General features: G+C 47.6%; 2 protein-coding genes across 2 annotated transcripts in view; one reads left to right on the plus strand and one right to left on the minus strand.

Annotated features, from left to right (window-relative positions):
• The first annotated feature begins 693 nt into the window (after positions 1 to 693).
• LOC118777089 (POU domain, class 5, transcription factor 1-like) lies at positions 694 to 7,220 on the plus strand. The gene is made up of 5 exons (XM_036527812.1): positions 694 to 1,425; positions 2,075 to 2,186; positions 2,686 to 2,816; positions 6,290 to 6,454; positions 6,978 to 7,220. Exons 1-5 carry the CDS (start codon positions 694 to 696, stop codon positions 7,218 to 7,220), a joined length of 1,383 nt encoding a protein of 460 aa, XP_036383705.1.
• A 5,882-nt stretch (positions 7,221 to 13,102) lies between these two features.
• LOC118776058 (fucosyltransferase 7) overlaps positions 13,103 to 13,662 on the minus strand; it is a 1,227-nt gene continuing 667 nt past the window's right edge. Inside the window, exon 1 of the mRNA XM_036526132.1 lies at positions 13,103 to 13,662. This exon is cut by the window's right edge and continues 667 nt beyond it. Within this exon, the coding sequence (XP_036382025.1) occupies positions 13,280 to 13,662 (383 nt within the window). The 3' untranslated portion in view covers positions 13,103 to 13,279.

Raw genomic sequence — 13,662 nt, forward strand, 5'->3', positions numbered from 1 at the left:
TGCTCATGTTGGTGCATGACTAAAAGCACTCCAATTAGACACAGGGTATTAAGACCAACACATTTTTGCTTTTCGTCCTGCATCAACTGTCCTTTTTATACATCAGGTTTTAGGTCAAACGAAGGTCTGCCTTAAATACGGGGACAGAAATGAGACGGGACATCTCCTACTTCTCTCACTACCTCCTCGCGGGCGCTAACAGGCCTATAGCAATCAGCGGGCGATCAAGTTCATTCACAAATTCACCATCAGCTGCGGCCTATTGTCCGCGGTGACCAATAAGAGGCGAGCGTAATTAACATAACAAACACCAGTGCTGATTGACAGAGAAAAAACTTTTAAGTTTTAGGACTGGGAAGGTGAGGCGATGGCTGCGGACGCAGTGGATAGGCAACACTGAATTATTCTAAACAACCGTCCAGCGTAGTCACGTTCTGTTTTCGCATAGATGCTTGCAGGAGTTGAATTAGTTTAAAGTTAGTTTTTAATTTCACGCCCCGTAAGAACGAATACTTCATATACGTCATATTTAATGGTGGGTTATGTTATTTGAGTCTGATTAGGAAATCAAGTCTTGGCAGCGTAACATTCGCAATTAATATAACTCAATGGACATTTAAACTTTTAATCTTTTTAACCGTTTTTAGATGTTTTAATCTGGCTTGATTCTAAATTGGTGTATTTTTGAAGATCATGTCCGAGCCGCCTCAAAGCCCGATTTTGGACTGCACTAATCGTTTTGAGTTCGGCAGAGGGATGTTCGCCCCGGATGGATTCGGCGGAGCCTCGCTACAGTTTCCACACGGAATGTTACAAGACGCCGGTCTATTCTTCAACAAAAACGCGTACAGTGGGATCGCTCCACCACCCCCACAACCATTTCTACCGTTTTCATCGGTCGGAGGAGATTATAAACTTTCCGAGATCCAAACCAACGACTTGGGCCAGCCGAGACACTGGTACCCCTTCCCTGCTCCAGAATACACCGGACAGGTAGCAGGGGTAAACACCGTTCCACAGCCCTCGAACCCGAGTCCCCCTATCGCTGAAACCAGTGAGGATGTCAAAATTAAAACCGAGGATGACGTGGAGGAGTACACTTCCACCCCCGAGATGAAGTCGCAGCCTCAGTTTCCTCCCGCCGCGGCCTCCGCTGTGACCCACGGTGTATACTACTCTACTCACTGGAACCCGCCTTTCTGGTCCGGCCTGAGTCCCTTTGCACCGGTGCATTCAGGCTCGGCGCCCCCAGCGCCTGCCTCGCCGACCCCAACACTCTCGCCCTCGCCCCCCAGTCACGGCCCCAACGGCGACGTGTTCTGCAGCGCAGGCACCGCGCCGGCGGTCTCTGCCCCTACGCACCAGAGCTCCGCCGCACGGAACAGCGGTTCTTCCAGCGGCGGGGGAACCGACACGGAAGAAGAGGTGAGAATGTGAGATCATGACGGAGGGTTTCGCATAAACTAGAGAATTGCAGAACAGATTAAAGATGTATGCATTTGGGTGTTGTAACGTCGGTGAAGATATAATTTCATATAGTAGGCCTACACGTTCATCTTTCTCTTTGGGATGCATGGGTTCCGCTACACCTGGCAGGGGTTGTGTTGGGTGTATCGCAATGGATGTTATGACTAGGGATGGAACTATAGATTAGATCATTCTGCTATCCGGCCATGAGGTCACCAGCATGAATGCTTGAATCCATAGTCTTGCCTGTTAACAGAAACGAAGGAATAAAGAATAAAAACGGCGAATCGCTGGAGCATCCTGCATTTGCTGTAGCCCTTCATTCAGTCTCGCTGTTTTGTGTGGCTTATTATGACGGTTATAGCGCAGAGACTTTATTTCAGATGCTGCTGACGTCGTTCTCCGTTATTTTGACACTTATTTAAAAGTGTGTTTTCAGCGTGGCACTGTACTGTACCGCTGTGCAGGGGGAAATGTGTCGTTGATGATCTGTTTTGTATTCCTGTGGCCTTATCATATACACTCATGTCTCTCTCGATGCTCTGGATCAGAGCGACTGCCGACCGACTGCATGTAAGTGTGCTAACCGCTGAATCTCTTTCCGAAGGACAACCTCACCAACGAGGAGCTGGAGCAGTTCGCCAGACAGCTGAAGCACAAACGCATCACGCTGGGCTTTACGCAGGCCGACGTCGGGCTGGCCCTGGGCAACCTCTACGGTGAGGATGCGGTCCATGCGAATGACGGTTTAGGCTGTATTGCGATTCGCGCTACAGGCCGGTAATGAGCCGTGTCATCCGCGGTTTGGTCTTGTGAGCACAACATGGGGTCAGGAAGACCATAGTGACTTCACTCCAGATAGACTGTGTTATGAATAGAAGATGCTGGCAGGAACCTAAAAGGGCCTAAAATCTGGTATGTTTTCAGATGTAGTCATTACCTTTTAAAATACTCAGAGTAAAATCTGATGCTTCTGAAGATCAGTGTGAATTTTTGCACAGTAAATTACAATGAGGCAGGTGTTCACCCCACCTGCTCCCTGAAGCACATCTTTATAATTTATTGTGGTTTTTGTGTAAAACCCAAATGTAACTACATGCCATTCACAGCTCTGCTTTGCTGGGGCCAGGTCCCACCCTAACCACTTTGGATGTAGGATAGGCAGCTGGTGGGATTGGCGGGCTGACCCGGGCACTGTCTCTGGCCCTCTCTCTGCAGGGAAGATGTTCAGCCAGACCACCATCTGCCGCTTCGAGGCGCTGCAGCTGAGCTTTAAGAACATGTGCAAACTGAAACCACTGCTCCAGCGGTGGCTGAACGAGGCCGAGACGTCCGACAACCCCCAGGAGGTGAGCGCAACTGACCCCAGATCAGACTCAAAATTTTACAAACAATGATGCGGTCAGGATTGGGGGGTGGTTAAGATGGTCTTAGATCTGTTTTCAAGGGCAGAAAGGAGTGGGGGCGATATGTGTCTTACAAGAACGCTGTGCTTTGGATCGGGGTGGTTAACCAATGTGTAAAATGGTGTGGTCGCAAAGACGAACTTGAGTGTGCTTTTCAGCTAGAAGTGTCTGGGTTGTTTCTGCTGTCTTGCCAGAAGCCTACAACCAGAGGAAATGTAGAGTGCAGTTTGCAGAACGGCCATGTCATCACCTCCCTGTCATGCCAAAAAATAGATTTGGCATACATACATACAATAACAACATTTCACAGTTCTAAGGGTCTGTTTGGGCATCCCTATTTCGAATGATGCTCAATGCTGCCATCTAGTGGTGTCAGCATTAATGCAATGAAGCACAAGTTCACTGGATTGGTGGGGATCTGACTCATTTCCTATGCATGTGGGTTTTCCTGTTCAAAACAAGAGCTTATCTAGACAGGATGGAAATGGTTTTCCCCACAAGTGAACCGTTTTTCATAGTTCCTAAGATACCATTCACCAGTTTCTGGTACTAAAGTGAGGTGCATTCTGTCACTTCCTGGGAGGTTAGTGGTCAGATGTCAGAACACTTGCTTTAAGGATTATGTGATACTTTGAAGCCCTGTCTTGCCCTCTTGTAGACAACATGAAACTGCTGTTTTTTTCACTGGTGTGGGGCGGCAGTGTGGCATAGTGGTAAAGAGCAGGGCTTGTAGCCAAAAGGTTGCTGATTTGATTCCCCAATGGGACTGCTGCTCTATGCTTGGGCAAGGTACTTAACCCAGAATTGCCTCAGTAAAATATCCAGCTGTATAAATGGTTAACATAAAAATGGTAACCTATGTAAGTTGCTCTGGATAAGATTGTCTCCTAAATGACAATGTAATGGTGTTGTAGCGTTACACTAATCACACAGTCCCTGCCGCTAATGATTAGCGAACAGTAATGGTTTACCTTGAATGGTTTACTTCAGTGTCATCCTGGTTGTCAAAAACCATGGTTGACTAATCATGCAGTGGCTGTGCCCCCACCCCCCCAGGTCCAGGCGTGGGTATCTAAAGGTCCAGGGTGAACCAGGGTGGAGCAGGCCGTGTTCATTGCATGGTGCAGTCTTGCTTAATGAATGACTCAGAAATGGAATCATTCCGAAAGTGCTAAGAACAGAAACCCTTTCTCCTAGTAACTCAAGCTATTCGCACTTGGGCGTATAGGCAAAAGTGATAAATCAGCAGAAACCAGCATGCAAATGCGGCCATTTTTTAAGGTTACATTTTTTTTTTTTAGACATGGTTAAAAACGTTTAAAGCAAGGGTCATATATTGCATATTTTCACCCCACCAAAAACCAATTTAGACAGGGTTAGGAGAGTCGCTCTAATAAAGGTGGTTTCACATCACCTTGAAGATGATAGTGCGGGTAAGCGGCCGGCGCGGCGTGGTGGGTAAGGGGCCGGAGCGGCGTGGCGGGTAAGCGGCCGGAGCGGCGTGGCGGGTAAGGGGCCGGAGCGGCGTGGCGGGTAAGCGGCCGGAGCGGCGCGGCAGTGCGGGTAAGGGGCCGGAGCGGCGTGGCGGGTAAGGGGCCGGAGCGGCGTGGCGGGTAAGCGGCCGGAGCGGCGCGGCAGTGCGGGTAAGGGGCCGGCGCGGCGTGGCGGGTAAGGGGCCGGAGCGGCGTGGCGGGTAAGGGGCCGGAGCGGCGTGGCGGGTAAGGGGCCGGAGCGGCGTGGCGGGTAAGGGGCCGGAGCGGCGTGGCAGGTAAGGGGCCGGAGCGGCGTGGCGGGTAAGCGGCCGGAGCGGCGCGGCAGTGCGGGTAAGGGGCCGGCGCGGCGTGGCGGGTAAAGGGCCGGAGCGGCGTGGCGGGTAAGGGGCCGGAGCGGCGTGGCAGGTAAGGGGCCGGAGCGGCGTGGCGGGTAAGGGGCCGGAGCGGCGTGGCGGGTAAGGGGCCGGAGCGGCGTGGCGGGTAAGCGGCCGGAGCGGCGCGGCAGTGCGGGTAAGGGGCCGGTGTGGCAGCAAAGTGGGCTGGTCTTTGTAACCAGGAGGCTACAGATTGGCAGGTTACATCATCCCACCCGGCACATACTCCAGGAAGTCATTGTAAAATGAGTATGTCCAGGTGTGTATCTGGGTTCTCACTGTGAGAAAGTAACCTGTGTAAGGAGGAAGAGTGAATCTCCTCTGTAGACTCTTTTTTTCCTGTATATTTGAAGTCCGTGAGGTCAGGATTCCAAGCGGCTTAACCTGTCACAAGCGTAAGGTTGAGCACTGCAACCCGGGTTCGACCCCAGCTATGTCATCAGCCAACACTGAGCGGGAGTCCATAGTGGCAGAAGAAATTGACTTTGTTCCGTTGAGGGATTTGGGGGGAGTTGGCCGGCAACGGGGTTAGTTCTCCATCACTCATCAGTGATCCCTGATGGTTAATCGGGCATCTGCAGTTCCCTGCATAAAGCAGTGTTTGAGGTGTCCTCTGACTCAAGTCTGTGCAAGCTTAGCAGGGGCTGCAGCGTGTAACGATGCGGAGGCTGAAATCACATGTGTTGGAGGAAGGCATGTGTTTGTCCTACTGTCCCACATTGACAGTAGGGGTTGCAGTGACAGGGGGCAGAATGTCTAAGGACACAACTGAGCATTCCAAATTGGGAGAAAAACAGGAGAAAGCATCAGGCATTCCAAGTAATAATAATAAAAAAAGCTCAGCATGGGAGCTGCAACATGCAAGAAGAGAGGAGGGATTGACATCACGGGTCTCAGAGGGGAGCGTGTGTTTGTGTGCTCCCGACTGCGTCCACAGTAAGGGTTGCAGCAATAGGGGTGGCATGTGTAAAGATACAAATTGGGCATTGCAAATTAGGAGAAAAAGGTGAAAAGGTATTGGGCATTCCAAATAATATAAAAAAAGAAGTCACTTGGGGCCCCAGGAAGGCTTATGTAAACGCTTGATTGCACAAGGCATGACTTCCCTTTTCCGTTAACCTGTTAATGCGTTTCACCAGAGTATTTACATTTTAAATTTGTAAGGTTTTTAGTTTTGATTTTTGTTGGATGGGGAAAACCTCTACATGTACACACCAATTCAAGTTGCATTATTTAACATCACTAGAATTGACTGGAATGCCAGCATCCGGTTTTGTAGCTGTTAGACTGAGAGCCAAATCAGAGATGTCTTGTTTCTGTCTGTTTTATTTAATTATATGCATTACATCACGTTATTGTAATTTGGCAAATTCTCTTTTCCAGGGCGACTTACATAGGTTACAATTTTGTTTACTGAGCCAATTTGGGCTTAAGTACCCTTCCCAGGGGTACAGTAGTAGTCACTCAGACCATATGTGTATATATATGTTGGTGCAAAGAGATGTTGAGTTGTTTATGCGACTCCTCCTCCTCAATCCTTCCCCGGCAGATGTATAAGGTGGAGCGCGTGTTTGCGGACGCCCGGAAGAGGAAGCGAAGGACCAGCCTGGAGGGGGCAGTAAGGAGTGCTCTGGAATCCTACTTCTTTAAGTGCCCCAAGCCCAACACCCAGGAGATCACGCACATCTCAGACGACCTGGGGCTGGATCGAGACGTAAGTCCACCACCCCACCCTCCCGTATCCATGCGTTGGCCACAGAGCTCACTCCGCAACACTTTCATTTAACTACTGTGTGTGTGTGTGTGTGTGTGTGTGTGTGTGTGTGTGTGTGTGTGTGTGTGTGTGTGTGTGTGTGTGTGTGTGTGTGTGTGTGTGTGTGTGTGTGTGTGTGTGTGAGTGAGAGTGTAAAATACTGAGGCAGCATAGTAGGAAGGAGCAGGGCTCATAACCAAAAGATTACTGGTTCAATTCCCCAATGGGACACTGCTGCTGTACCCTTGGGCAAGGTAGGTAAGCAAGGATTGCTTCAGTAAATGTCTAGCTCTATGAATGGGTAACATGTAAAAATTGTAACCTATTTAAGTCATTCTGGATAAGAGCATCTTCTAAATGGCAGTAATGTAGATATTCTGTTGGCTTAGTGCTAACAATGTTTTCTGATGCAAATTGTTTAATCAAATCCTGTCACACCTGTGCATGATGAACACCTGTGTGTGTGTGTTTCCTTCCTGGGCAGGTGGTGCGGGTGTGGTTCTGCAACCGCAGGCAGAAGGGGAAGAGGCTGGCCCTGCCGTTCGAGGACGAGTGTGTGGAGGGTCCGTATTCGGAGCAGAGTCCTCCCCTGGGCCCCGCAGACCCCGCCCCCTTCCCGGGCCAGGGCCTGCCTGGGGCTCCGCCCCTGTACATGTCCCCGCTACACAAACCCGACGTCTTCAAACAGGCTCTGCACCCAGGACTCGTGGGCCACCTGACCGGTTAAGCTCCTCCCCCTCAGAGGCCTTCTGCCTCCAGGTGACTCCAGGAGAGGCTGAAATCATCAGCGCTGGAGGTGCCGCCCTCACCCTCAGTTTCAGACACCAGCCTCTTCCTGTGTGTCTTACCTGGTGAGGGAGAGGCCTTAGGAGAGGGCCACACCTGGTCTGACCTTCCTCCCACCTCCACCCACCCATCAAGGTGTGAAACATTCATGATAAACTGTGTTTGAAAGGGGATAAGCTCAAAAGCGATCACTGAACACTGGTTTTGGACTGTTGAAGTTTCTTGTGCTGCTGGACTTGACCAATCATGGGTCACGATTACCCGCTCTGCAACTTCACAGCTATGGCAATGACGATTCGTCCATCTTTGAGCCAGTCTCGGCTGCTTTGCTGTGTAAATTTGGGTAATTGGTGCTGAGCTGAATCCAGGTCTGGTCATGTGTCTTTGCGCACTATTTTGTGTGTGCGTGTGTGTGCGCGCGTGCGTGTGTGTGTGCGTGCGTGTGCGCGTGTGAGTGCGCATGTGAGTGTGTATACCTTGTGTCTGTGCATGGGTTTTGAGAAGCAGTCTTGCTTTTATTTCCTTGTGCACTGCAGAAGCTGTGATTATTGCATTATGTAGATAATGATCCTAATGAATTTTATACATTGATGAATGTTTTGCTTTGCGCTCACAAAGGTGTATGCATGTTTATTCATGCAACTCGGCGTGTATCCTTCCCATGCAAATGTCCTAATACATCCTCATGCCACAATGGCTGTACAGTGCCTTAATGCCTTGCCTTAAAGTCTCTCCAATCCCCAAGTCAATAGGGTAAATCGGAGACTCTGATTTTTTTTTTAAAAGTGAAACTGTTGGTTTAAATTTGAATGCAGACATTTTGTTCACCCCAAGCTTTTGCTTTTTAGAAAAGAGCACACATTTTACCACTCTGAGGATGGGTGTGGAAACAGGGGAGACCAATGAGGGGGAGCATCACCCAGTGCCCCCCCCACCCCCCACCCCCATGCTCCTCCCGCCACCTTGGTGAGTGCTCTTGGCCAATGAGCTGCTGCCTGAGGGTTTGATTGCCCCACTGACACACCAGCAGCTGCTGTTTTAGAAACCGGAAATGTGAATCTTGTGCCTTGGTGTTAAACCAGTGTCACAACTCAGAGAAAGGTGTAAATACGGTAGGCGTCCACAGAAGACTGCAGGGGAAGGTATTGCAGAAGTAAAACCCAGATAACATGTGACTCACTTCCTTTTTCCTCCCAGAGCTGAAGGAGAGAACCTTTTTTGCAGAGAGAAGCGAATGTTCACTCTTGCACTCCAAATGGAGTAAATGTATCTGACTATTGAAAACATGACTTTGTCTACAAAGTTCACTATGAAGTGACAAGTCCAATAAAGACACTGTGATAATCAAATACTGTGGTATTGCTGCCTTATTTTATCATTGCTGGAGAGTGTGTGTGGTTTTGCCACACAGTACACGCTTTGCACTTTTACAATTATGTGTCTACAGCAGTGTGCCTTAAACACCAAGGGTCTCTCCTTGTATTTTACTAATGTCTGGTTAATTTGTTCCGCAAGTTATTACCCCCCTCAAATGAGCTGGGGAGAAATAATTCTCATGTCTGTGACTCTGTGGGGGGGGTTCAAGGTAAATTGTACACGCACACCGCACACCGCACACCATACACCACACACCACACGCGCACACACACACACGAGTTTACCTTTTCCTCCTCCCCTTTCTCTGTTTGATTATATTGCCTGTAGATAATCTCCTGCAGTGCACCTCACAGTCTGTGCATGGAGTTCATTACTGAGGTGTTCCATTTTCTGTGATGGAAGCAGAAATGATTATCCCTACTGTGAGTGTCCCTTTTCATGTTCTCTCTGTATGTGGTGTGACAAAGCAGCTGTTTTTGATGCATAATATTTTATTTAATGTGCCATCAATACAAGATTATATAATAAATAGGAAAATAAATCAGAGTACATGGACAGTATTGCTTGATTATAACTGCAAAAGATCCACTGAGAGTGGGATGAGCAAACATATGTCCTTAATGTTTATTCACAATCACATTTAAAAATGTTATTCTTCTTACAGCTCAGTGAGTGTGGTGACCACCAACATTATGTTACGGGCAGGCCATTTCCTTTGAGATCTAAAATGACCCTTAGCACTAAAATGACCCTGACCCTAGTATTAGTGGGTCCCTAAAACACTTCGGCTTGCTTGGTACAATATGAAAGGAGGGTTGGCGTTTAATTAATGAGTGGTTTGACCCTGTGACCCAGGGCGGTACGTGGAATGAAGCTATTTTCGGTGTGGCTGCCACTGTGGATCCATGCGGACTGCTGAAGCTGGCCTCCCGCGGGAAAACTGAGTACCCTACTGCAGTTTGAGACCGACCGCTTTACCGCGACGTTGTTTTGCGCTCTTTCCTTCTTTCTTTGTGTTAACTCCTGGGCAAGGTTATAATAGTTTTACATTTTCAAATTTTTTTCAAATTTTGATAATATGTTTGTATTCAGTCTGAATTTCTGTTTAGTTTTAGTTAGTTTCACCAGTGTTTTCATTAGTTTCAGTTTAGTTTTTATTTCATGGACTCATTTCTATTTAGTTTTAGTTTATTATAGTTTCAGTTTTATTGTGGCAATTGTTGCGATGATGGCTAAGCGGTGACCCGTTCAATGGGTAAATTAACAGCTAGCTAACTTGACATTGTCACATTGAATTGAGCAGGGGTAGTAGAACAAAACGTTACCTACTTCGCAGCCTGCTAGCCACGTTTTCCGCTCATACCAGCTCCGCGAAAATCCCCAGTTATACTATTACTATTTTTATATTATTTTTAGCAATCATTCTTAGTTTCGTTTAGTTTTAATTTTACATTTTCTTCGGGTAAATTATTTTATTTCAGTTTACGAAAATGTCTAAAACAATTACCTTTCGTACTCACAACTCACAATTGCCTCAGTAAATATCGAGCTATATAAATGGATAACATTGTAAAGAACTGTAACCTATGTAAGTCGCTTTGGATAAAAGCGTCTGCTAAATGTAAATGTCTTAGTTTTAGTATACGATAATAACCCTGGTCCGACGCAAACGCAAGAAGGCCAGCGAACGCTACTCTCTTCGCTACGCCACGGCCGGGCTGTCCGTCGCGGGGCGACAGGTGCGGGCTGGCCACGGAATGTGTGAAGCTTTGGCGTCCGTGTCCCGAAATTCTAGGTAACGTCAATTTTTCATTTCTTTCTGTTGTATTTAAGCAAGCCGAATGTGTACTAGCTGCACGCCGCCCTGAGGGGTTCCGGGGATAGTTTTGATTAAGACAACGGTATTGCCTGGCGTATCTGTAGGAAGGTAGACCGCCAATGCTGATAGGCTTGCAATATCCCTGCTCAGGGAGGGCGTGACAATTACCAATAATGTGTTTGTATTGGGGGTGGAAAAAACCTTTAGTTAATATTGACTCCAGGCTCAAGCAAGTACATAACAAGTAACTTTTGGCAAAGGAAGGGTCGGCCTGCAGCTCCGCTGAGGTTTCATGCCCCATTCAGTGGTGATATGAACTTGTTTTTCTTCACCCCAGAGTGTGATTCTTCTGTTTTTTTCTTTTCACTTTTAGGAAGCAGTCCATCTCACTGGTAACTATATGTCATGAGGTAGTGTATGATTTCAAAAAAGTATTTTACTCTTACATGAGGGCTGATGAGAAAATTGCAAAAAATGTCCCAGAGATGCTGCCATTTCCCATCATGCATCAGTGTACCCTTGGCACCTTGCTCATGTGGAGTCCTGCCTGTACCACTCTTTAAAAAAAGCAAACAGTGAATCATATAGCAACTTAGCTAAAAGTAGAGACGGTGTGTCACATTCATTTCAGAAACTGAAAAACAGACTAGAGATAAAACTCACTACAATATTTAAAAATCAAGATTAAAAAGATTTTAGGTCTAGTTACAGTGTACAATTAGAATGTAAAGTAAATCTGAAATATCTTTTCAATGCATATTTTGCCCCTTCCCCATTTATTGATTGAGAGGATTAGTTTACAGTTCTCTCACCTTTCCTATTTGCGAAAATAAAAAATGTCCACATTCAATATTCTTGTGGCCTGAGGCCACATACACCTTTTCTGTGGAAAGCCCAAAGGTACAGGCAGAGCCGAGGTAGAACATGCTACTAATATGAGAGTGATCAGCCCCCCAAATGGGTGGAGCTATCACATCAGGTACTCACTAGTTTGTACAAATCAGAGTTTTCCTGTGAAGTGCAGAAAATGTCTGATTGGCTGATATGAGTAACTAACACCACAAGGCAACTGTATCCATTAAGATGCCTCACTGTCTCGTGACTGTATTAGAATAATATATATTCATCATTCATCATATATTCACCCCAGATTAATGAACTGGAACACAGATTTAAGTTTTAGGCACTCAGAGGCTCTGTATTGGGTTCACCTGTGTAGGGTAATGCTGGGTTAACACACTCCTCCACGGCTGTGGCTTTAGGGACCATTTCCAAAACTGAAGAACATATTTTAAATATCCATAACTATATTTATATATTTCATGTATCTCTAAGGCACAGCTAAACCTTCAGCATTTCTGCTATCCCGTTAGGGACTCATTTATCAGGTTGAAGGAATTAGATTTTCTCATTTCCACCCAGAACTGAGCCATGCTTAGAGGTGTCTCCTCTAAGGTGTCAAATGAGCTTGGGAAAGTTATGGGGGAGATTGCCCATCATCGCGGGCACTCTATTTACCGAACACATATTCGGCTCTTTGTGCACAAAAGTCTTTCTCTTCTGTTGTGAAAGGCCAAAGTGCACCAGCAAAAAAGCCAGGAAATGGACAGGAAGTAACGTTCAGCTAGATGACATGCAACATGCAAAAGATAGTGCTCACTTCCAATGATCAAGATAGCCACTTCCGCAACCTAATTAATCCAGTTCTGCACTGCACGCTTGTAGTCTTGTCTGTCTGCAGGCTGATGCCACAAAGACCTCAGGATCTTTTTGTGATGGGGCACGGTAAACACACATTAATAAATAAACACATTAAAATGGTGTAAGAGTTAGTAGATCTGCATAGAACCTACTGTGAACTGGTGCCTGTGAAACTATGGTCTGCAATTTTACTGGGTCTGACATGATCAAATTCACCTGCCTGCTACTTTCTAGAGGGGCATTCTGGGACCATCACTTAGACACCTTGTGGGTTATGTTCACTGCACAGGAAAAGGCTGGTTGTGAAAATTCCCTGTAGGCGGGGCAGGCTAAGCTTTGTAATAAACCTCTGTGCTTTTTTGTAACCTTTTCTGTCACAGCGATGTGAACAAATATTTTGCTGTCAGGAAAGGTGTGGCCTACTTCTGTGTCATGTGATTAAAGATTGTGCACAGATATATGCAGTAAGGGCTGTCTGCACTGTCACAGATTATCAGTCAATGCAGTATCTACTACATGCTGACATTATCACATAGAGGAGCACAAGTCAGAGGAACTCAAAGAAGTTTTAAACTTCTATTCTATCTTTTTTCTTTGTAATTTTTACCCTTTTCTCTCCCAACCTCAGTAGTCACCAATTATCCATTTAAGGCTATCCCACCACAGCAACAGCCAACTCGAACAGGAGCACAGGGTGAACCGAATGCAGTCCCCAGATACACAAGCTCACCAAGTCAACCATGACTGTTTTTGACACTACAAATCCCACAGTGCACCAGGAAGCAAATGCCATTGTAAGATAGGTGTGTTGCCCTGATCCCTGATGTTAAGTTTAAGTAACTCATAGGAGTGACAAGGGGACCCTGGCTAACCTAGCTGGCTTCGTCACTGAAGGAAGCTGGTTTGTTCCGCCACTATGGGCTGATTAGGCGTAGTCAGCAAATGACACAGCTGGGAGTAAACCCAGGCGATAGGGCTCAGGCTGTGCTCTAACTGGCTGAGCCACCTGGGAGCTCTCCCTACCTGTTTTATCCCTGTCCACATTTTCCAAAACCTCAACACTGCTGCACCTTGCTCGGCAAAGCAGAACTCTGGGCGGGGCGTCACTCTTGCGTCCAGGTGTCCAGGTGGTGGTACACCTTGCGGGGGGCCAGGTGGTAGTAACGCGCACAGATGTGGCACAGCCTCTCTCTCCAGTCCCGGACGATCCTGACGTCGTAGTCCCGGTGCCACCTGAAGTAGGACGAGTACCGCTCGCTGTCGGCCGCCAGCCCGCGCAGGAACGTGGCCAGTGTGGCCGTGGAGTTGAAGTCGTCGATGTGGATGAAGGAGCCCGGGGGCGCCAGGGCCTCGTAGTTGGGCCGGGGGGGTCCCAGAACCACCGGCACGGTGCCCGCCAGGTAGGAGTTGTGCCAGAGCTTCTCGGTGATGTAGTCCTGGAAGAGCGAGTTCTCGAAGGCCAGGTAGAAGTAACAGCGGGAGATGG

The sequence above is a fragment of the Megalops cyprinoides genome, chromosome 4 (assembly GCF_013368585.1).
Source record: "Megalops cyprinoides isolate fMegCyp1 chromosome 4, fMegCyp1.pri, whole genome shotgun sequence".
Lineage (NCBI taxonomy): Eukaryota > Metazoa > Chordata > Actinopteri > Elopiformes > Megalopidae > Megalops > Megalops cyprinoides.